At 60.4% G+C, this 23,741-nt stretch overlaps 1 protein-coding gene across 3 annotated transcripts; it reads left to right on the forward strand.

Moving 5' to 3' along the window:
* On the forward strand, positions 1-23,741 carry PIGG (phosphatidylinositol glycan anchor biosynthesis class G). Of its 3 annotated transcripts, none has more exons than XM_045834295.1 (13): positions 1-1,087; positions 1,894-2,099; positions 5,712-5,921; positions 7,143-7,331; positions 8,115-8,256; positions 11,000-11,212; positions 11,330-11,547; positions 11,743-12,024; positions 13,074-13,513; positions 14,814-15,005; positions 17,527-17,836; positions 20,604-20,780; positions 21,059-21,149. In XM_045834295.1, the coding sequence occupies exons 1-12, from the start codon at positions 934-936 to the stop codon at positions 20,757-20,759; spliced, it is 2,712 nt and encodes a 903-aa protein (XP_045690251.1). In that variant the 5' UTR covers positions 1-933; the 3' UTR covers positions 20,760-20,780; positions 21,059-21,149. The 3 variants fall into 3 exon arrangements, with proteins under 3 accessions (XP_045690251.1, XP_045690250.1, XP_045690252.1); XM_045834294.1 differs by lacking the exon at positions 20,604-20,780 and adding an exon at positions 22,554-23,741 and having other exon boundaries at positions 4-1,087; positions 21,059-21,222; XM_045834296.1 differs by lacking the exons at positions 1-1,087; positions 1,894-2,099; positions 5,712-5,921; positions 20,604-20,780 and adding exons at positions 5,928-6,186; positions 22,554-23,741 and having other exon boundaries at positions 21,059-21,222.

Here is a 23,741-nt window from a genome sequence, read left to right on the forward strand (position 1 = left end):
ACATCCGATGATCCCTCTTGACATCTGGGTTAGGGATCCACGCTTAGGACCTCGTTGAACCTTAATCCCCCCTGAAGACCCAAGGTTTATAGGGAAGCTGTGTTCAGAACACGCCCCCTCGTGATCAGGAAACCCTGAGACTCGAGAAGCCGTGTGGAGGCCCGCGGTGCTGCCTGCAGCGATGGCCGAGTGGACCAGCGGACCGCCGAGGGGCAGTCTCTGTGGGAGGTCGGTAGGAGACACGAGAAAGGTCTGGGGCCACCTAGAGCTGTGCGCACGCATCTTTCCACCGGACGTGATCACACGCAGCTTTTACGACCAGAACAGAAACACCCTGATCCAGACTTTTCTGCTGTGAAGTAAATGCCCAAATCCTGAAGCGGGAGAGCCCCTGCGGGACTCGCAGACTCAGCGGTGGCGGCAGGGCGAGTTCACGGGAGATGATGGGCAGCTTCACCGAGCGCGCTGGATCAGCGATCGCTGACGGTGTTTAGGTGTCGGCCACTACGGCCTCTCCCAAAACTCTGAAGCCATTTGCACGTCAACAGGGATTCCGTTTTGAAGAAACATTACCAGGTTTTAAATGGACTGGAAGTCAGTAAAAGACTAAGAAAATGGGGGAAAAGTCCTTTCGCTTTTACAGCCTAGTGAATTCTGGCGGAACTTTACTTCCGGAGATTCAAGGATGGGCGGAGCCAATGTGGGGCTTGGGGCCGCGCGCCGGAAGTACGTTAAGGCCTCAGAAGACTGGCCGCTCGGTGCCGGAAAGTGCCCGCCCCTTTAGTGCGTACTTCCGGCGCGCTGGTGCGTGACCGCTGGGCGGCCGGCACCGGTCTCTGGCTCAGGGGCTGCTCCCTGCATCCCGAAGCGGCTGCCGCTGGGCTGCTCTGCCTGGGCTCCGGGACCTGGGTCCCCGCCCGGCGCGAGTGCGCGATGAGGCTGGGCTCCGGGACCTTCGCCGCAGGCTGCGTAGTGATCGAGGTGCTCGGGGTCGCGCTCTTCCTTCGCGGATTCTTCCCGGCCCCTGTGCGTTCCTTTTCCGGGCCGGAGCACCACGCGGAGACCCCCGCGCCCGAGCCCTCGGCAGGTACGGACCCGTTCCCGGCGTCCCACTCCCTGTGTCCCTACTCTCGGGCTCTTCCCGGGCTCCTCTTCCATCCTGGTCCCCAGCCCAGGACCCCTTTGCTTACCGCTCCCGCCCTCTTTTCCCTGCAACTTGGCAACCTCGACTGTCAGCCTCACTTCGACCCTCCTTCTTGGTCCCCGAAAAGTAAGCTCCCCGCGGCCGGACCCTCGCGTCACTCCGGCTTTCATGCCTGGACGCCCGCACCCCCGTTCTGAGCCAACTCTGAGCCACTCTCTTCCCGTCAACTTTTTTTTTGCTCAGTAAGTCACAATAGATAAAGATTCCTGCTTTCTTTTTCTTTTTTTCCTTTTTCTTTTTTAATGTTTCTCCAAGACCTTTTAACCAGCCAGCAGGGAAGACTGCCCCGCATGGACCCCTTCCTGGTTCTCACCTACAGCAATACCTGCCAGGTAGAGGCGCTCCCGTTTTGGACAACGGGGGGCCCTGACCAAGTTCACACAGTTTGTAAAAGCTTTGCTTTCCACTTAGTGAAGGACTGTGATTCTAGGTCAGGCTTCCTAGATGCCCCAGGCCCTCCAGAAGAGACTCTCCTGTCCTATACTCCCCACCATGCCAAGGGCAACTGATTGCTTAATACCGGGGCTCTCTGAGCTTACTCGGAATGCCACCTTGCCCGCACTGTGCACTTTTTTCTGGGATTGGTACATACAGATGTGACAAGATATGTGCCAGAGAAGTAGGCAGAAACTGGATTATAGGTGACTGAATGCTAAATGAAGTTTAAAATTCAATTTCCTTTTTTCTAGGAGCCACTTCCAATTGGACCAACCGTCCGCCTCCTCTTTTCAGTAAAGTTGTCATTATGCTGATAGATGGCTTGAGAGACGATTTTGTGTTTGGGTCAAAGGGGGTGAAATTCATGCCGTACACCACTTACCTCGTGGAAAAAGGAGCATCTCACAGTTTTGTGGCTGAAGCAAAGCCACCTACAGTGACTATGCCTCGAATCAAGGTAAACAGTTTGACTAAATGTTTTATAAATTATGGTTTGGCTCTTTAAGAGGTATAGAAGGGCTCTCTGTAGTTTTACTTGTCCAGGTTTTAACTGTGTGGTCCACCTGGCTGGGGCAGGAGAGTGCTGACAAAGCCAGACTGACCAGCTGGAACTGAGACCCAGGACGTGCACCCCTTTGCAGGCAGCCAGAGCCCATGCTTGCCGGGAAGCACGAAGGATTTAGTGCCCAGTCATCCAGGCCAGCGGGCTCTCAGAGGTGCCATCCCCTTTGCTAACCTGCTCTTTTCTTTCATTGACATTAGGTCAGGGACAACCCTGGAATGCCTTCAGGGTTATCTAGTTCGGTCTCTGGACTTTGCAGGTGAGGAAGGAAACTCAGCCTTGTCCAGCCAGGAAGCATGCACGGTGACCATTCCAGCATGAGTGTACTCACGCAGGTCTCACTGTCCCTGCTCTGGAAAACACCTTTGAGTGTTCAACCTAGCTAGTGTGGCTTTGAAGTGCACAGTGCTTTACCCAAGAGCCATGGGTAAAGAAAAGACTAAAGCTTTATTGGTTGGTTCGAGAACTATTTATTGAACAAATAGGGACCATTTTCTAGATGAGGAAACGGGTTTGAAGTGCCAAAATCACACGACTGGAATCGGGAACTGCAGCATAAGACTCTGGTTCCAGAGTCTCTGTTGGTCACACTGTGGCGCACAGCAGAATAGGAGTCCAAAGTATTTCCTTGTCCAGTTATCTCTGCAGAGTCCTCCTCACTCTCCACGGCAAGAAGCTACTGTTCCCAAGGCCACAGCCACTACAGGAAATCCCCATGGAGATGACAGACTTGAGCTCTCACACTTTGTGACCCCCAGCTGCAACTCAGTGACCACCTGTGTGTGCCCTTGGGTGAAGGGAGTGCCGCACTGCCCCCGCCTTCCTTAAAATGCCGGCGGGAACCCAAGTTAGTGTGAGAAGGAGGGGAGCACCTTGTAACGGCCCCAGAAGAATGATGGACAGATTTGACTACATGAAAACGGGACATTATAAACAGTCAGCTGACAAACCATAAACTGGAAAAGTTATTTATCATTGACATAAACAAGATGATAAGCCCATGACACATACAGAGGATCCAGTCAGACAGAGCAGTCCCGTGGCAGCTGGACAAAGGTCACGAAGAAATCAACCAGGGAAGAAATCAAAATGGCCAGTGAACATGGGGAAAGAGTCTTAACTTTACAAGTGATCATAGCAGGGCAAAGGAGAACCATCCACGAGACCAGATTTTGTCTGTCACCGTGTAAATATTTCAAGATGGATGATAACCTCCTCTTCACGAGATGTGAGGTGAACAGGTGCCTTACCACTGTGGACATCACTGGGCTCAGCTGCCACCCTTGCCTGGTCCAGGGTGGCTCCCCGTGGCCTCCGCACCCTGGCTCAGGGCTGTGCTCCCACCCCGTTCCCCTCTCGACCTCCCTCCTTGGTGATCACACACGGCTCCGCCTCCCCGTGTGCTGGGCGCTCTCCTGTGCAGCCCTGTCCCCCGACAGCCCTTCTGCCTTTGGGCCCCAGCTCAGAGGGCCCTGCCAGGGGAAGGCTTTCAAAGTAAACGTCCATCAAAATGGTCTTGGTTACACATGTTAAATGTATTGTACGTTCCAGTATTAAATACACATGTAACAGCTGATCTGTTGTTAATTGGCAAGCAAAAGCAAGTTGTTGCAGAATTATTTACGTAGTTTGTTACCATTTTGGTGTATAAATGTATCTGTGTATTTGTGATTGTATGCATACAGAAAAAGGTATGACAAGGGACTCACCAAAATTAACTGGTTCTCTTTAGTGAGCAGAATTTGGGGGTAAGAGAAAAGGTCACTTTTTAAGAAAAAAGTGTATTCAGAGAGAGTTTTTGTGCCGTCTGGCACATGCACCTGTGTGTGTGTGCTGAGGGGAGATTCAACATGTGCACATCCGTGTCCCCCACCTCCACTTGTGATCCCCACTCAGGGGTGGTGGCTGTTCTCGTTGTCGTTTGGTTTGTGGGTGTTGCTCACCTGGACTGCGTCTAGAGAGCATCTCCCCAGGTGTGCAGTTGCTGGTGTCCCTGCTGGGCCATTTCCTAATCCTTGTTTTTATTTTCAGGCTAGTCTCTCTAAGGGCCCCCAGGTCAGCATAGGTCAGCGACTGGTCAGACATTGTGTGCAAATACCCAACGCCATGAGGCGTCACCATCTGGCAGGCCACGTGTGGGACGGGCCACACGCTCCCAGCCTGGGCATTTCTACACCTGCCCGGACTCTCACCCTCTCTTTGAACAGGGACCCTGTTCAGCCAGAAGGAACTGGTAACTGGGCCCTCCCTAGCGTCTCCTGAGTGGACACGCAGCCTTATGGATCTGGGGACATGTGGGGGCCTCTACCTGTCTCGCTCCCCAGATGCCCTGTTCAGTTTTGGGCTGATCTCTTACCACCACCAGTGTGGAGCCTTAGGCAGCTGTGAATTGGCTTCCTGTTGGTTTCTCGCCCCTGGAGTGGTGCTGTTCCACAGGGCTACCTCCCAATGAGGGCCCCCGACCTGGTCCTCGACTGCTGCAGCTCGGGGCTGGGGGTGGGTGGACCGTGGGAAACACCGCAGGTGCCCTGCGTGCTCACGGAGCTTCAGCGCTTTGTCTCAAGGAAGCTCTCGACCGGTTGTTGATTGTCTATCCTTGTGAGTTTTCAAAGTCCAGAAAGGGTTGTTTTTGACCATTTAATCCATTTTTTATCGTTGCTCTTGGTGGAGATTTATTGAGCTTCTAACTTGCCTTCTAGGCATTCAGTTAATTCACCTTTACACTTGCTGTTAAAGAAGTCTTGGCAGAATTTTAACATCTTTGGCATGATCCAGGTCCCTGCGTGTTTTCATTGCACGGGTCCCTGGACGCCAGCATTGTGGGTCGTTGGGAAGTCCAGAGCGTGGAGACTGTGACCCATCCCGTGGCCTCTCAGACTCTGTGCTGAATGAGGGAGGCCGCTGCCTTACGCCTCGAGTATCGAGGTGTGAGGGGTGTCACGCCCACCCTCTCCTCCCAGAAGCTATGGTGCCGCATCAGACTGCGGGGTGGGGGCACCTGCATCGATGGGCCAGTTTACTCTGAGAACCCTGTGAGTTTTCATTCCAAGACCACTGCTCTCCCGCCTGTGTGAGGAGCTGCCTCTTCACCTGGAGCGGCTGTTAGAACCTCTGGTCTTTCTGTCAGGACGTGGAGCTTCCAGATTTGACGCTGATGGTGGGTTAGAGACACAAAGAGGTTTGTGTTTCTCAGCAGGTCCCACACTTTGCCACTTGCTTTGGTTCTTAGAATCCATAGCTTGTCCTCTGGCCACCACAGTCATCCAGCTATCCATGGCCTCCTCCCACAGCCTCTCCTTAGCTGAGCTGTGGTCAGGTGCTCATGACGGAGCTTTCTGGTTTGCCCAGAACCCGCAGGTGGCTTCCCCCGTTCTGATACCGACCCGGCCTCCAGGGCGCGCAGCCCCGTTCTGTGCCTGCATCTTTTGTCTGCACTGTGGTCTGTGGCAGCTCTTCCCCTCTGTGCTCTGGACCCTGGAGTCTCATCAGGTGTGTCCCCCCCTGCAGGCCCTGATGACGGGGAGCCTCCCCGGCTTCATCGACGTCGTCAGGAACCTCAACTCCCCCGCGCTGCTGGAAGACAATGTGATCACGCAGGCCTGGGCCTCGGGGAGGAGGATCATCTTCTATGGGGATGAGACGTGGGTGAAATTATTCCCACGGCATTTTGTGGAGTATGATGGAACCACCTCGTTTTTTGTGTCAGATTACACAGAGGTCAGTCTCTACAGTAAGAATGGGAGTCACTGTAGATAGAGCGGGAGCGTGTGGCTGTGCTGCCTCGCAGTGCTGGGAGTGGCATGGAGACAGTGCCGGCGCGGTCCGTGCACACACGCAGTCACACCCGGGGGCAGAGACCCCGATGCCAGGGTGAGGACAGTTCTCGGGAGCCCACAGCCTAGAACAGCTGAACACCTGTGGACGCGTATGCAGGATCCGGAGGGGCTTCCCGGCAAGGAAACATTTGAGCTGGGTCTTACAGGTGAGTGTGGACTTATGAGGAGGATAGCAGGTGCCCGCACCTGTCCGAGGCACAGCCTGAGGACTACCCCGGGGCTGCCCGGGACCCCCAGTTCTTCTGCGAGTGGGGTGGCGTGTGACATGGGGAGGGCCGAGGGCCGGCCTGGTCCTGAGGGGCATCCGCCTGAGGCTGGGCTTACAGCCCTGGTTGGAAAGTGGAGCCTGGGTGCACAGGGAGACCCACAGGGCAGTGACACCCACGTGTCTGAACTTGGCATGGGGGTGGACAGTCTCGCACAGTCACACCTGTCCCTTTGCTGGGCCTGGTGAGGCACCTGCAGGCCTGCTCACGCCGATGCCCTTGGCTGCAAGCGCCACAGCACAGACCAGCTGTGACCGGGTCTCCTTGTCCTGGGTCCGATCACATAGACACCTTCTTGTTGTAGGCTTTTCTGTGGGAAGGAGAGGGGTCCAGGCCGAGGGGACCGATGCCTCTTTTGGGGATGGTCGATGGCTCGCGTGGGTTGCCACGTGTCTTCCTCCCAGAACAGCTTTCTGACGGGGTGCCCGTACGGGCCCCCCGCTTCCCCCTGTGGTTGCTCGGGCTCTGGCTCCTCTCCTGTCTTCACTCTGCTGCCCTGCGCCCGCCGTCACCTTGTGGTGACCTGGTCACTCGCTCAGGCCTGCGCAGTGGTGCACAGAGTCTCTCGGAACACACCTTGCTCCTTCACGTGACCTGCACAGCGTGTTCCATCTGTGACCCAGAGACCGGATGGCGGTGTTAGTGAGGCCTGAGTCTCCTGCTGATGTCTGTTTAATTCTCACGCAAGTTTTTATTTTTTTCTCGGGCTTTTCGAACTGCCACAAGTCCCGTCACCTAAAGCGAACCCGGTCGTTCGTGACAGCCCCACGGTGTGTCTAGGGGAGTGCGGAGGGAGGGAGACTCCGGGCTCGTCATGTGCGCCTCCTCCCTTCAAGGTGGACGACAACGTCACCAGGCACCTGGGTGCCGTCCTGAAGAGAGGGGACTGGGACGTGCTGATCCTTCACTACTTGGGGCTGGACCACGTCGGCCACGTCTCCGGGCCCCACAGCCCGCTGATCGGGCGCAAGCTCGGCGAGATGGACAGCATCCTGATGAGGATCCACACCTCGCTGCTCTCACAGGTGAGCCGCGCTGCAGTGCGTCTTGGGGCTCGGGCATCCTCGTGCCCACGTCCCCTGGAGGAACTGAAGCGGGAACGTGACGGTGGCCGCCCCGTGGGGCCCACCGGCACTGGCTCCATCTCCGCCGTCACGGTTTACCCGGCTCGTGTTTCTCAAACGCCTCCTGCACCCCTGCCTGTCTGGGCCTCTGTGGAACGTGCGCTGCAGCGGCGGGGCAAACAAGAGGCCCAGCAACTGAGTGCAGAAGTGTTCTGGCAGGTGCCACGGGAGGGCCAGGCCAGGGGGTGGGGGTGGGGTTGTCAGCACTGTGGTCAGAGCAGACACGCGGGGTGTGAGCGGAGGCTGGAAGGGAGGGAGGGCGGACAGGCCTTCCGCAGGCCAAGAGCCAGGGCGAGGCGGGGCCTGCGAGGCCTGCTGGGCAGAGGCTGGTGGCTGGAGCCGGGCGGCGGCTGTGTGGGACAGAGGAGGACCCCGAGGCGCGCAGAGGGGTGTGCACGGGTGCTCAGCCCGGGAGGGGCAGAGAAGTCCAGACCCAGACCCCGGGCCCCGAGAGGCCCTCGTCCCTGCCTGCTGTGCCGTGTGACCCTCGTGTGACTGTGTGTGTTTCATGTGTGATATGTGACAGCGACCCTTTGATCTGACTATAAGCTCGTAGGTAGAAAGGAAAAATAACTAATTTAGAAAGAGCAGCTGTTCCTGAAGCTAAAATCTAAAGGTGATGTCTGAACAAGATTGTGTGTTCTCAGTAGGAACACAGGTGAACTGTCTTCCTTTGCTTTCCAGGAGAGAGAGACGTCCTCGCCCAGTTTGCTGGTCCTTTGTGGCGACCACGGCATGGCTGAGCGCGGCGGCCACGGGGCCTCCTCTGTGGAGGAGGTGAACACCGCGCTGGTCCTGGTCAGCTCTGCTTTTGAAAGGAAACCCGGTGAGACGCTAGGGACGACTGACATGTCGTAACTGTTTTATTTCTGCCTTATGTAATTCGGTTTTAACTTTAAAACTGTATTTGGAAGCTAAGTTTCAAACATCCTGCGTAACGGGAGGATGAAAACTGATGGGGCGGTCGGGGTTGGGAGGGGAGGTTTCCTGCTCTGACTGGTACAACACAGACACCCCTGGTGGGCACTGCGCCACGTGCATGCCAGGCCCAGGTCTCCGGGACTGGCATCTCAGAGCCACGCGGGCCACGTGCGTGAACCGGCACGGACACAGACACTTCAGCTCTGTGAGCAGCATCCGTTACTGGGTCTGCATGTCGGCCGAGTAGCCACGTCAGCAAGAGTCACAAGACCAGTCCCAGCAGGATTCACTGAGGGCCGCCTGTCATCGCCGTCACACCCTGCTCTGCACCCACGTACACGCCAGCCCTCCGGCCCTCGCCCTCCCCCAGGGCCTGCTCGCTGACAGCTCGCTGTCGTTTCCTTAGACCCTGCGGCTTCTCCTCCTGGATCCTCAGCAGCGCCCAGCACTGCGGGAGCCTGCCTCCCAGTGAGGGGCACAGCACCCGCCAGAGCACCGGCCTCTCCGCCCCGCCGTCCCCCACCCCGGGCACAGTAGGGTCCGTGTGGCCACGGGCGGAGTGAGAGCCCCAGGCCCACACCCGCCTTCTCTCCCGGCTGCGCGTTTGTCCAGTGCGGGTCACTGAGCTCCTGCAGCGGACCGGCCCGTGTGGGAGGAGAAGAGGCAGCTGGGCCGGTGGATCTGTGCTCTCAGGGCCTGGGGCTGTCGTCTGCCTGAAGCCTGCCTCTCACAGCCCCTCTCGCTCAGAGCTGCTGGGCGCCTGACCTCATCGGTGCCTGACCACCGTGCCAGCGTTTGCTCCAGGGGCGGCCGTCTCGTGGAACCTGCTCGTGCTCGCTGCGGGAGCCAGGGCCGCTCCCTCCCAGTGCATGCGGAGACGGGCGGCACCCTTGGCACCGCTCTGGCACCGCATTACCTCGTTGGAGGCCACTCAGCGCCTCCCGCCAGCCCGGGGTGCCCACCCCGGCCCGGCCATCTCTTTGCCTCTGTCGGATTTAACTCCTCGGAGCACGTGGTCTCGCGAGGCTGGACGCTGGCTCCAGGGCCCACACACAGCGCCGCGTGCGCTCGGTCCCCGCCCCCCTCTCGCTGCATGACATTCGTCACCCGTCCATCCGTCAGGCGGCGGGCGCTTGTTCCCTCGTTTTGGCTTCACGTATGCGTTGGTGAACATGTTTCCGTGTAGACGTGTTCTCGCACGGCATCGTGTGTTCTCCAGCACAGCCTGGGCCACTTCCCTGCTCTGGGCCGCGGCTGCCAGACACACTGCTCTGTGGGGCGACCGACAGCGGAACCGCGCCTGTAGTCCCGCACGCAGGGTCCTTGCGTGACCGGGGCTGGCGGTGGCCTTGCGCTTCGGGGCCTTGGAACGACAGCCGGCCCAGCGCCCTTGGCCAGTCCCCAGGGGGGCTTTTTCTTCGGGTTCGGTTTGTTTCAGACCAATGCCCTTAATGTAAGAGAACGCTACAGGGAAAAATCAGTGACATTGGAGAGAAAACCTCTTTCCAAGTCTACCCAGGGGCTGTCAGAGGAGGGTCAGTCAAGAAGAGAGAGTAAATTTGATCCAATTAAAAAAGAAAAATTCTATATGACTGAAAAATACCACAGACAAGGCTGACCATCTGCACACTCACACTGCAGTGTCTGCGAGACGCCCGCCTCCCCAGTGGGCTCTCCTGGTGGCCCCCTGGCCCCTGCCAGCCTGCGCAGGAGTTCCTGGGGTACGGGGGCTGGGGGGCCACTTCACAGGCAGGATGCTGGCTGCGTGGGGCTCCTTTTTTTTTTTTCTTTTTAAGAATTTATGTTTACAGAAATGGGAAAGGAGGGAGGGAGAGAAACATCAATGTGTGGTTGCCTCTCGCATCCCCCCTACTGGGGACCTGGCCCCCAACTCAGGCCTGTGTCCTGGCTGGGAATCGAACCAGTGACCTTTTGGTTCGCAGGCCAGCACTCAGTCCACTGAGCCACACCAGCCAGGACTGCATGGACCTTCTCATCTGAGGCCCTGCACTGGAGGATGCAGAGCTGGGGCTGGAGCCCAGTGTCCTGGGTCACACCCACCTCCTTGCAGGAGTCAGCAGGGTGGGAACAGGTAGCCACTGCTGGTACTGGAAGCGCTTCAGGCCGGCAGCAGGCAGGGCTGGCTCCGGGACACACTCTCCTCGTAGTGGTCCCCCCACTCCTGCTCAGGAGCCGTCGGGAAGTTGGTAGCTGCTCCATGGGGCGGTGGGGACCACTCTGAGTCCCAAGGCCAGGGCCGCCAGAGACCAGCCCTCGCCCTTTTCAAGGGTTTGTTGACTTTGCTGAAGGGGCCGTCCATCAGGTGACCATCTGCTGGGCCGCCTGCTCGCCCTGTGCCACACCACGCTGCGGAGCTCACTCAGCATTGCGTGTGCATGTGCGCGTGTGTGTGTGTGCTGGAGCCCCCCAGGCATTGCACGCGGGTCTGGGGAAGGCAGCGCACCCCTCCCGGTGGGCGTTCAGTCAGTTGACAGGCATCAGACGGCCAGTGCACTCCACGTGAACCCACGGTGGGGGGGTTCAGAGAGACGGGAGCTGGGATCGATGCTCGTTGCAGAGGTCAGACTGGAGAACCGCTGCCACCCTGTGTGTCCCAGACCCTGTCACCCACACGGCTTCTTCCGCAGGTGACGTCAGGCGGCCACAGCACGTCCAACAGACAGACGTGGCCGCAACACTCGCGATAGGGCTTGGTCTGCCGATTCCGAAACACAGCGTGGGCTGCCTCCTGCTCCCTGTCGTGGCGGACAGAGCGATGCGGGAGCAGCTGCGACTCCTGCATCTGAACGCGGTGCAGCTCCGCAGGCTGCTGCAGGAGAACGTGCCTTCCTACGAGAGGGGTGAGTCAGGCCGCGCCCCCGCACCCGGCGGAGTCCTGGCGTCGCTCTGCCGGCTCTGGCGCTTTGGCCCTGACCCTCCTGAGCGGGTGTGTCTGTGTGACCCTCCTCCTCCCCCAGAGCCTGGGTTTGAGCAGTTCCAGAAGTCAGAGAGGCTGCACGCCAACTGGGTTCGCCTGTACCTGGGGGACAGCCCCTCCGACGTCCTCCTCAGCCTCGGGAGCAAGGTCCGCAGGCAGTACTCGGATGCCCTGAGGACCCTGAGCCTGGCCCTGAGCGCACAGGGCGCCCACTATGACGTCTACTCCATGCTGGTGGGGGCCGTCGTGGTGCTGGAGGTACGTGCTCGCGTGGCCCATCCGTGGGACGGACGTGGTGACCGGGCCAGGGCGTTCCAGTGCACAGAACGTGTAACGTCGGCGTAGGGGTTTCCTGCGCGATCCCGTGTGTCCCCAGCACACCGTGGCAGGCGCCCATCCGGGTGGCGCCCGCAAGCCCCACAGTCGTGAACGTGCCCTGCTGTCCTGTCCCAGGTCCTTGCCCTGCTGCTGCTCAGCGTCCCCCAGGCGCTGGGCGCCACGGCCGAGCTGGACGTGCCCCTGTCGTCGCCCGTGTTCTGTCTGCTCTTCTATCTGACGCTGCTGCTGCTCGGGGCCGTGCACGTCATCGTCTGCACCTCAGCCGAGAGCTCCTGCTACTTCTGCAGCCTCGCGTGGCCGGCCGTGGCCACGGTGCTGGCGCTCGCCTCTGCCCTGCTCTGCGCAGTCGCGTCCGCCCTGACCAGGACGCTTGTGGGTGGAGAGCTCCTGAGGAGGGTAAGACTGGTCCCCGCAGACGCGACACCGTCTCTCCACCTGGGCCGTTTTTGGTTAGTTCGGTCAGTCGGTCACTCCCTGGCAGCACTGGCTGGTGAGGAAAGACCTGTGAGGGCAGCCTGTCCCCGAGCGCTGCGCTCCCAGGCCCCACCTGCAGGCGGGGGAGTCAGCGCCTCCAGGCCTGTGACTGTCACACGGGGGCCGCGCAGAGCTGGTCCCAGGTGGGCAGGCAGCTGGCTGGCGGGGAAGCTTCTCGTCCAACCGTCCAACCGCTCCAACGGCGATGGGGGTGTGGCCGGGGGAGGTAGGAAGAGGCTCAGCCCCGTGTGGGTCCCGCCCTCCCCAGACCCCATTCTGCCTCCTCAACACCACAGCATCCTTTTCCGGGCGCTCGGAGCCTTCGGCCTCTCGCCCACCGCTCCCCAGCCGGCTGTGCTGGCAGGGTCTCGGGGGAGAGGTGGGCAGGTGGGTGGTCCCAGCGCCCAGGGGACCCAGCCCAGAGCCGCTCCCCTCCCCAGCCCGCCGTGTCTGAGGGAGCCGCGTGGGGCCCTGAGGGCAGGCTCTCGGCATCCGTGTGCTGTCTCCCAGCGGGACGCGCACGGAACTGGCTGGGGAGCTGCCGGGTGACGGTGGCTAAGTGCTCACCCTTCTTTCAGTTGGTGCACGTAAGGGACGGTGCTGTGATGCCAACTGCGTCATTTCAATAGAATTGACCACTTCAGTGGGAACTTTCTGGGTTTCTGGAAAATTCATGGGACGTGAGGGGTCTGGCTTGGGGGGAACTGTCCGGTAGCAGGGTCTGGCCGTGGCCCCCGACGGCTCGGGAGGGTGGGCTCTCTGCACCCTGCACCGCCAAGCGGTTCCGGTCTGAGCGCCCAGCATCTCGCTGCCACTCGGCCTCAGACGGGCAGTCCAGGGTGAGGGCGGCCCGTGTCCCCCGCAGGTGCCCCCGTGGGCTGTGTTCCCCGATCCACCACGCGCAGCACGTGGCGCAGGATCCGCGCGGCGGTCGGGGTTTCCCCTCACGGAGCACTCGTCCCTCTTCACAGAACCCGGTGCACCCTGGCCCCAGGTGGCCGGAGTTGGACCTCCTCCTCTTGCTGGGGACGCTGGGCCATGCCGCAAGCCTGGGCTCGAGCAGCTTCGTCGAGGAGGAGCACCAGACCTGGTACTTCCTCGTCAACACCCTGTGTCTGGCCCTGGGTCACGACATCTGCAGGCGCTGCTTCCCAGGGGACGACGGCGACAGGGCAGAAGGGCTCGCTGGTGCGGCCCCAACTCGGCGCAGTCAGAGCCCTCGCCATGACGTGTTGGACCTGGACCAAAGACGCAAGGGCTGCTCCTCCTTGGACGCACTCCGTGGCCCTGAGAAGTGGATGGTGCTGGCGAGCCCGTGGCTGGTGCTCAGCTGCTGCCGGCTGCTGCGGTCCCTGAACCACACGGGGGTGCAGTGGGCCCACCGCCCCGACCTGGGGCACTGGCTCGCCAGGTGAGAGTGCAGGCCACTCACAGCCTCCTTCTGCAAAAGGTGGGCCTGTTCTTCACGTTCAGGGCGCAAACGGCATTTGAGGTCGCAGGGAATGGGAGCATGCGCCCCGGGCCCTAAACTGACGTTGAAAGGTGGGCCTACGTGAGGCTGTCCCGCTGTGTTCGGCTCTCACCGCCGAGTCCTGTGATCGGTGGTGTCTGAAAACACGTGAGCTGTCAGCGATAACTGCGGCAGGGATGCCGGTCTGCCCCTCACTGCCCTTCCCCGAGGACACTGCTGTCCTCCCGGCGGGGGGAGCGGGGAGCTGCACTGTCCACCCAGCGTGGCCCTGCCAGGTGTCCAGAGCCCGAGCACAGCAGCCCCCGGGACAGCACCATGACACACTTGTTTTTCTGGAAAACTGCCTCCGTGCAGGGGAATTTGCCGATTCCCACCGCAGAGACACCCCTGTGGGTGCAGGGGCACCTCCCCAGCAGTGCCCACAGCCCAGTTGGGGCATTCCTCCACACGCTGGGCCTGGCTCCCGTGTCACAAGTTGTTCGTGCCAGTTTGCAGAGGCAGCAGCATGACCCCACCCCTCCCTCCTGACAGAGCTTGAGGGGCAGCCCAGTCCTTTTTTCAGTTGTGACACTGAACAACTCAGGGCAGAGCGTAAAATGTCCAGTCCACCCCAATGAAGGGACATCCACTTGACCACGCCTGAGAGCAAAGACCCAGCCGCAGTGTGGTCCCAGGCCGCCTGCTGTCCCCGGGACCTAGGTCCTGACCGCAGCCGTGTCTGTCCTCAGCACTCCCCCAGGCACCTCACTCACGTGTGCAGATGCCTGGGCGGAGTGCTCACCCAGCCACTTCAGCTGCTGCGTGTCTGGCTCTGTGAGCAGTCAGCGCTCAGTGGGCAGCAGCGGGGCCAGCCCTGCCCCGGGAGGAGGGTCACACCAGGAGGTGCGTGTCCCCATGAGTGGGGTGCACCCTGGGAAGCACGTGGTTCGCCCTGCACCTGCGCTGGGGGACGTATGGCCGTCCTGGGAAGGGGCGCGAGGCCCAGTGTTTCCCGTGTGTCCCTGCCCCGGGCGGGGCCGGGCTGCTGGTGGGGCCCTCGGTGCGTGAAGCACGTGAACGGCCCTTCCTTTGTCACCTCATGCAAGCCTCGGTCTGGACTGAAGTCACCGACGGTTTTCTTGTTTGCTTTTCCGAAGAGCCAGCTGGTCTCAGGGCAGCTCTTAGAACGCCCCTGGGTGTGGGTCCACGAGCCAGCAGTCTCGCCTGTCGGTAATTCCTGGCACTTTCCGTCTCATTTCAGCTCCCACCACAAAGCCGAGCTCTCCGTGCTGGCCGCCCTGTGCCTCCTGGCGATCTTCACGCTGGCTCACCGGCGGTGCTCCCCAGTGTCCAGGGTGGCCATGGCACTCGGCCTGCTGGGCGTCTACTGCTACCGGGCGGCCACCGGCCACCTGCTGCTGCCGTGGCAACGAGAGAGCAAGGGCATTTCCAAGTATGTGGACCGGCAGACCCGAGGGCTGTGCCTAGGCCTGTCCCCGTCTCGTGCACTGAAACGGGCCGTGCTGCCTGGAGGGTGTCGCAGCCCGTGGTCCGGGAGTGGGTTCCGCCGGCAGGGAGTGGGGCACGCCTCAGTGAAGGGCTCCGCTTCCCTCCTTGCTCTGTCTGGAGAGAGACGGGGACCTCGGGAGGAAGATGTGTGAGGTTTATTTTTTAAACAAAGCAGCTTTTAAAGATAAGGAACATATACTCTGGTTTCTTTTCAGATCGTATAAACCTTTTGCCTTTTACTAGAACAAGGAACCTAAAGGATTCCAGTTTGTTTGGTCCGGAAGCTACGAGACGGTAGCACGTGGGTGCTGCCGGGCAGTTGGCCAGTGCAGCACAGAGCGAGCTGTCCAGAGCGCCGGCCAGGCAGGCAGGCAGGCCCCGGCCGGTCAGCAGGGCGGCTCCCCTGTGCTCAATGGAGACGGGCGGGTGACGGCTGCAGGGCTGTGTGTGAAACGCGTGTGCCCAGCCCCTGACCCGGGCGTCCCCTGCACAGCTCTTCAGAAGAGAAGCCGAGATGAGGCCGAGGGTGGGGCCCAGCTGCTGTGCCCTCGGAGGCAGCCGCCAGGGCACAGGGTGAAAGCGAGGCCAGTGGCGGCTGTGGTGGGTGAGCCCCTGAGTTAGGGCGTTCTGGACTCTCACTGCCACCGCGTAGCTCGGCGAGTGGTGGGTCCTTGCAGGGCACACAGAGGCAGGGAGCAGTGGCTTGGACTGGCGTGTGGCCCGAGCCCACGGCCCAGGAGCACATTGTCACGTCTGTGGGACACGCGGCACAGTGTCACTGGTTGCCATGGTTTCCAGCACGCAGACCGTCTAGTGGCTGCTGTCAGTCTCGCTCAGCTGTGTGTCACTTTTCCACGCAGAGGGAGAAAAGCAGGTGTCATCTTTCCTCAGAGGTCGAGGCGCAGGCTGCGGGCTGGGCCAGGCCATGTGGCGGGCAGGGGCCCAAGGGGCACCCCTGGAAGCGACCCACCCACAGGGGTGGGGAGTCGAGAGCCTGGCTGGGTGCTGGGCCTCCACCCGAGATGGAGGCCGCAAAGGGCCGTGTGGTGGCTTCGGCGTCTGAGACTCGGGGCCCGGCCGTCCCGTTTCAGGGTGTTCGTCTAAACCTCCACGCGCAACCTGCGAGAAAATTCCACAGTTCCTCTCGTGTCCGCGCACCTGCTTGCAACATCCCCCACGTCCACACCTGGACCCTCCCCTCTCCTCCCTTGGCGGTGGCGGCTGTGCGGGCCGCGCCCCCTGCTCTCCGTTCCCCTTCTTCTGTGAAACCCTGCTGCCCGCCCTGCCCGCCCCGGCCCAGTTCCAGGCCCCTGCTGGTTCCGGACCTGCGGTTCTGCTTGGACCTGCGGTTCTGCTTCGCTCACAGCTGCCTCGCTCCTTTCAGACCGCGAGTGCTGCTCCCCACCGACTCGCGTCCTTCTCCATGGGGAAGCTCGGCCCACGGTGCGCGAGGCCACGCCAGGCAGTGCTCTTCCCCACGCCCCTCCTCTAACTCTGCGGGCCTGCCGTGAGCTCCCGCCTGGGCCCTGGGTGCTGGGACCTCAGCTCCGCCGCAGAGGGGCCCCAGGGCCGCTGGCATGTGGTGGGCAGTGCTTGGCTATTCAAGTTAAACTCATCGCGTTGAAAAGATAATTTATGAAAAATGTGTAACCCTTCCTAAGAAAACTGAGATGTGAAAGTTAAGTTTTTCGGAACAGACATCGTTATGGTGATTATTCCACGGTAAAGTTTTCACTTGGCGTTACTGTAAGTGGTCAGCTCTTACAGTATGTGTGAAGTATTTGGCTTTTGGACTCTGCCTAAATGCGTTTGGGGGTATGGGGGTTCCACAGCTGACGTGCCTCAGCTCAGTGCCGTGAGCTGGGTCCCTCCAGACAGCTGTAGGTGACGTGCTCAAACTCGACCACTCGGTGCCAGGCCCTGGACGTGCGGACTCGGGCGTCCCTCCCGGGTCGGGGCAGCCCTGAGAGCCCTGGGTGCCCTTCCTCCGCACGTGCGGGTGGCCGCGCCCCAACCACAGAGCTGGGCGCTGCGGGGCCCAGACTCGCCTGCCTCTCCCCAGGGTGCGTGGTCGGGGCACGTGTGTGCACAGACGCGTGCAAGCAGTGACTTACATCTGCTCGGTTGTGAGCCTGCAGCTGTACCTTAGCGTTTGTGAACTCGTGGGAGTTCCTGGCAGAGCTGGGCCTCGTCAGGTGAACAGTGACGTGTACCCAGGTAGTGCTCGGGCGGGAGGAGGGTGGTGTTCCCTGCGCCAGCTCCGTCACAGCAGCGCACGCCACGAGGACCGGCGCCGGCCTCTGGGCAGGGGCCCTGGGCCAGGCACCCCCTCCGCCGCACCCCGGGTGGGTGGGCGGCACCGTGGCTGGTGCGGTGAGCAGACACGTGGTCTTCATGGGAGAAGATGCGTTTGGATTTGTCTGGGTGGTGCTAACACATCTACTCTGTTTCGTTTTTTTTTTTAGGGGTATCATTGAGGCTCGTTTTGTTTATGTGTTTGTCCTTGGCCTTCTGTTCACGGGCACCAAGGACTTGCTTAAGTCTCGAGTCATTGCCGCAGACCACACACACCAGCCCACAGGCCTGTGGGACCTTCACGGGGGCCTCGTGCTGCTGGCGGCGCTGCTGGTCCGGCCGCACAACCTTCCCGTCCTGCTGTGCAGCCTCTTGGTCCAGGCCGTGATGACCAGGTTCGTCTGGAGGCCCCTGAGGCACAACGCCGCGGAGGTCACGGCCATGCATTACTGGTTCGGTCAAGCGTTCTTCTACTTCCAGGTAGGTTTTCTTTGTTGTTGTGGGTAGGAGGCCACCAACTCTGTGCCCCTTACCTTTCGTGTTCTTTGAGAAGATCTCAGCACGAGTTGGGAGGCTACAGCGTTTGTTCGGTGAGAGAGCGGTCAGGGTGGAATGGTGGGTGACGCTTCGGTCTCAGGCGTGTTGTCAGATGCAGTGCAGCCGGTTCCTCCGGCCGACACGCTCGGCAGACTGGCTGCCGAGAGGGCCCGGGGCTGGGCGTGTCCCCACCGCACACAACGCCGTGCGTCCTCCTCGCCTCGTCGCACAAGGCGGGGGCTGTGCTGTCGAGGCTCCGCTTGGCCGTCCGTCCCCTGGGTCCCTGGGGTGGTCGCACCTCCTCTCCAGTGATGAAGGGCTCCTGGGGGCCAGGCCAAGCCGCCTCCAGGGTGCACCTCAGGGTGCACCTCACACCTGGAAGGGCGCCTGGACAGGTGGACGGAGGGTCTAGCTCCTACCTCGGAGGGACCCGGCTCCATGCCAGCTGAGCACTGCCCTCAACCTGGTGGCGGCCAGAAGCTCCCGCCCCAGGTGGCGACCCCGCACGGCTGCCGCGCGGCAGTCGAGCCTCCTGTTGCCCAGGTTCCTGGTCGCACAGCTTTTCCGTCAGTTTCCTGAAGCCCAGAAGGGGTGAGGGGTGAAGTCCCGAGCAAGTGGCCTGATGAGGGCCTGCTTCTGCTCCAGTCCATCTGTGCACCCACCCTCAGACCCGCCTCCCCTCTGCGTCCCGCTCTCCAGCTGCAGCTGCCCCTCCGGCCCGCGCTTCTCTCCGCAGCTGGGCCGGCAGCTCATGGAGGGCGTGTTCCTGGCGGGGCCTGCTGTGCCTTAGTTTCCTCAGGGGTGAAATCAGGGTGAAATTAACAGCCCTCAGGGGCCGCGGTGCCCCCCACCTTGGCCTCGTGGTCGGCGCTGGTCCAAGACTTGTGCCCGAGAGTCGGGCCTGGCGCCCAAGCAGACACGGAGCCACAGGAAGATGCGGTGATGGAGGACACGCAGTCACCCCGGTGCTGGCGGGGAAGTCCGGTCGCTTGGCCCCACGAGCCTGACTTCGGTGTCTCCAGGGCGTTGAGCACCCGAATTTCAGAGGCCACAGCTTTTTGCCTTTCAGAAGAAATCTGGAAGCTCACGAGCGTCAAGGGTGTGGGGAGGTGCAGCGTGCCCAGGACTCGGAGCGCGCCCCCGGGGATGGAGAAGGCGAAGCCCCGGCTGTGAGCGTGGTGCTGCGGGAGCCAGCCAGGCCCGCAGGCTCCTCCCCGCCCGGCCGCTCCCGTTGCCCTGGAACCGGGCACTCGCGTGGGGGTCCTCTGACGCTGGGGAGCCACACGCTCGGTGCTGCTTCAGCGTCACTGCAGAGGCTCCCAAACGGCCAGCGTCGGCCTGTCTCCTCGCTGTCCCTGGGCGCCACGCACAGGACTGGGCCTGGTGGCTGTCTCCAAGCAGAGGCGCAGGAAGGACCCCCCTCGCTCTCGGACACGAGAGGCTCGGTGGGGAATGCTGTCACTGTAGGAAATCAGCACGTCCACCCTTCCCCAGGCTGCCAGGCACTGTGCCCGAGAGCGTGCGTGACGGACACAGCGCCCCGCCCCGGGCACCTGCCCGCAGTGTGTCCTCGTGTTTGCGGACGAGGACTCGGCAGCCGCTGCTGCCCCTGAGCCACGACACTGGTGTGTGGCGCGACCGGCCCTGAGGCCTCGGCGTCAGGAAGACTGGAGTGAGGACACGGCCTCACGTCTGTTTGCCGCTCCACGGCCTATGGCTTCACTCCTCGGGGGCGATGCTGCTGCATCTCAGGGGCCACCCGGGGTGGCCACAGTCATGTGTCCAGTGGCTCTGGTGTCCCTGCCATGCTCACCGCCCCCGTGTTGGGACCTGTCCGCGGGTGAGGTCCACGCTGACTTGGTCTTTGTGCCGCAGACCCACGGCGTGTGCGCCGGTGACAGGCAGTCGCCCGTCAGCCAGGCTTCCTGGGAGAAGACCAGGGGCTTCCTGCCCCGGGCTTGCAGCTGACTCCCCGACAGCACCTGCCAGCACTGCACAGGCTCTGGGCCTCTCTCTGCCTCGGTTTCCCCCCGTGCACAGTCCCATGGCACTGGGTCAGGCCTGGTGAGGGTTAAAGGAGTTCGTGCCAGAAAGCCCTGGCAGGTGGTCCCTGCCCGAGCTGCCCCCACAGGATCACATCGACCCTTCGTGGGACGCCCAGCTGCCTCCCTCATCACGTGCCCGTCGCTCAGGGACTCCCTCCTCCCCCCGGCAGCGCAGGGGTCTCAGTCGCCGGGGCATTGGGAGGGGGTGGCTGCTGATAGCCTTCGGGGGAGCCCAGGTGGCCGGGGGCAGAGTGGACTGAAGGGGCAGCTAAACACAGGGTGGCTGTCGAGGGCGGGGCTGAGGTCAGACAGTGAGGCCAGGGTGTTGGGGGCTCACACCATGACCCCGTGGCTGCCTAGAACGACGCGCAGCCCAAGGAGGGCAAGTGGGGGGGACGGCTGAGCACGCAGAGCTGTGAATGCAGGCGGAGTCGCGTGCTGCGCCGCTGGTGAAGTGCTCTGTGGAGGGGCCCTTGCGGGGCTGGGGTGTGGTCACATCTGTAAGTGTCCGGAGTTTCTGAGGAAGGGTCGCGAGCATTGATAAAGACTGAAAGTGGAAAGAGGGGCTGAGTCTTAGGAGACCCTTCCTGCATCCAGAAGCCCACCCGTGCAGGGGCAGCTGCGTGGCAGTGGGCTCCTCGCTGAAGCTGCTGGTTCTCAACCAGGTCTTGGGTCTCACATTGTGCTGGACGTGCGCCCTCCAGGCGGCCGGCCCCTGGTCTGACAGCAGCGTCCACCCATCCAACCAGCCCTCAGTGGGCAGCACCGCCCTCTGCCTCCAGCGAGTGCCCTTGGCCACGCTACCTCTCAGGGTCACATGAAGCCCCTGGACCTGGTTTCAGGTGGGGCGGAGTGGGGGTGGGGGGCAGGAGTGGTCTCGGTGGTAGGTGGACAGATCTCGGGCATTCGGGATTGGCCACCGATCGGCAGGCTTTGCCCGGCTCCTCGCGGGCCAGGTCTTCCACCTGTGAGCCTCTGGGGGAGGCAGCTGGTGGAGAGACGGTGTGTCCAGGGTCAGCGGGACAGAGAGGGGTGGATGGGAGGCCAGGGCTCCTGGGCTTCCCCATCGCCGTGGCCATGCTATGGGTGGCCGTGTCAGCGCTGTCTCCTTGCCTTCCAGGGAAACTCCAACAACATCGCCACAGTGGACATCTCGGCGGGCTTCGTGGGTCTGAACACCTACGTGGAGGTCCCCGCCGTGTTCCTGACAGCGTTCTCAACGTACGCGGGGCCTGTGCTGTGGGCCAGCCACTTGGTGAACTTCCTGAGCTCCGACACCCGCAGGTGAAGCCCCTTTGTGTCTCTCAGAGAGTGTGGTGCACAGCTGCCATGCACCGTCCCGAAGCACAGATCACTCCTTGCCGAGGTCACGGGGGTGGTGACCCTGAGCTGTGGCTTCAGGAGCCCCCGGCTCACTTGGGTGGGATCGGGCGCAGCCTCCAGCTGGGCAGACACACCCCACAGGCGAGGGGCTGAGACATGTCTGTCCACGAGGCTTCTCCCAAGTTTCCCTCGTGTCATGGTTCCTGGAGGGGGTGGGCTCCCTGGGGTCCCCTCTCTGATGGGTCGGATCCCTAGTGCAGACGCCGGACTTGCTGAAGGAGCTTATGGTCCGGTGGGGCCTCAGCTGGGCCACAAGCGCCGGGGACAGGAGGGCATGCAGGCAGCAGACATGCTGGCCTAGGGCGGGGGGCCCCGCATGGGCGTGAGAGAAGAAGGAAGCAGGGTGCACTGAGGCCGAGGGTCTTGCCGTTGAGTCTTCCATCCATTGGGAGTTGCTTCTCACATGTGTGTGAGAAGATGGTCTGGTCCGTGTTTCGCACATAATCTGCCCAGTTTCCCCTGCACCTTTTTTGAGGAGACTGAATGCTCTTGTCTCCTCTGTGGGCCGCATGGGTGGGGCTTGCTTCCCGGGCTCTCCGTGCAGCCTTGGTCATGGTGCGTGAGCTTCTCGACACTTTGCGGGATTCGGTTTGCTCATACTCTGTCAGGGGTGTTTGGATCTATGCCCATCAGGGATGCTGGCCTACAGTTTTCTTTTTTAGTAGTGTCCCTGTCTGGTCTTGGAATTAGGATAATACTGCCCTCGTGAAGTGAGCTTAGGAGCCTTCCCTCTTGAATTTTTTGGAGCAGTTTGGGAAGGTGTTAATTTTTCTTTGAGTGTTCAGAGAAATTTGCCTGTGAAGCCATCCGTTCCAGAACTCCTGTTGGGAGTTTTTTGGTTACTGCTTCGATTTCTTTAGCAGTTATCAGTCCCTTCAGGTTTTCTTTCTTCTTGACTCTGTTGGAAGATTGTGTATTTCTAGGAATTAATCCATTTCTTCCAGATTGTTCAATTTCTTGGCATATAGTTCATAGTCTTACGTGATTTTCTCTTCGTTGTTCATATTTTATAATACATGTGAGAGTATAGTAGTACACACATATCATTTCTAAATAGGTTACTATGCAAACTAGAGGGATGCATTTTTTTCAAAACTACATCAGGGATTGCGACGGCGGGAGAGTGGTGGAGGTCCTGCCGGCGGCCACTGCCTCCTTGGGCCCCTCACCAGACCGACCGGACACGTGTCTGGGTCGTGTGCAGCTCGCTCACAGCCCCGTTCCCTCCACAGTGGTTCAGCCCTGAGACACGCCTGCTTCTGCTACGCATTGCTCTGCTCTCTCCCAGCGTCTGCGTACATCCTTCTGGTGACATCCCTGCGCTACCACTTGTTCATATGGAGCGTGTTTTCTCCGAAACTTCTCTACGAGGGCGTGCACCTGCTCCTCACGGCGGCTGTCTGCCTGTCCTTCGTCGCCTCGGATCGGAGCCACGCCAAGTCTTAGACACTGGAAAACCAGATACTTCCAAAGTCTACTTTATTCCGTGGATCTGGATGTGATCTAAATGCAAGATTGTTCTGAAAAAAAGAAATGTGTGGCTTCTACAATGTTGACGAATACCTGCAGTTTCTTGGACTGCTGTGCTTGCATTCCGGTTCAGTAGCAAGTGGCTTCCTTTGCCCTGTTGACAATCACTCCAGCCACTTCTGAACTTTTAACTCCCTCTGGGTAAGTGAGGATATGACCCAAAGTTGTGTGTTTAAATTGGTGCCTTGAAAGGTCACCAGGGTGTGTGTATGTGTGTGTGTGTGACCTTCAGAGCCCAGCAGCCCTGTGGGAACAGGGTCCTGTCTGGCCCTGTACAGACACCACAGGAGGCCCGGGGGCTCTGCCATCTGAGGTCGCATCTGTCAGCATGAATGGCTTTTGAAACTAAAATTAAGACATGTCAAAAAATTTATTCATTTAAAAATAAAGGTATAACCCTGTTGTAAGTTAATATAACAAATTTTTAAGAAAAATAACTATTTTCAAAAACAAATGTTTAGCAAGAAGAATGGTGTTATTTTATATTTTTGCAACTCTCTTTCATGTCCGGCTTCACTGAGGACAGTTGGGTTCTGTGTCCACTTGGCTGCAATCCACATGTTTAGAGGAACTGGTCACGTAGACCCGTCTGTGGGCAAGGGAGGGTATTTTCACTCCTTTTACTGGTCAGCATGAGTGTTATTTTCGATATTGCACTGAAATTCCACAAGCGAGAGTCTCTTAAAGGTCTGCTGGGGAAAAGCGACGAGTGTGGGAAAACCAGACTTGACCTGTGAGTCTGCTCCGAGTCACCGCCTCGCTCGCCGGGTCTTGTCCAGGCCTGTGGCCCTCACTGCTGCAGGGGAAGCTGAGGTGTGGGTGGAGGGGCTCTGCACTGTTCTTGCAACTTCATGTGGTTTTCAGACTCCTTGAAAATAAAGTTACTTGGA

The sequence above is a fragment of the Phyllostomus hastatus genome, unplaced genomic scaffold, assembly GCF_019186645.2.
Source record: "Phyllostomus hastatus isolate PE091 unplaced genomic scaffold, TTU_PhHast_1.1 phas_contig_196, whole genome shotgun sequence".
Taxonomy (NCBI): domain Eukaryota; kingdom Metazoa; phylum Chordata; class Mammalia; order Chiroptera; family Phyllostomidae; genus Phyllostomus; species Phyllostomus hastatus.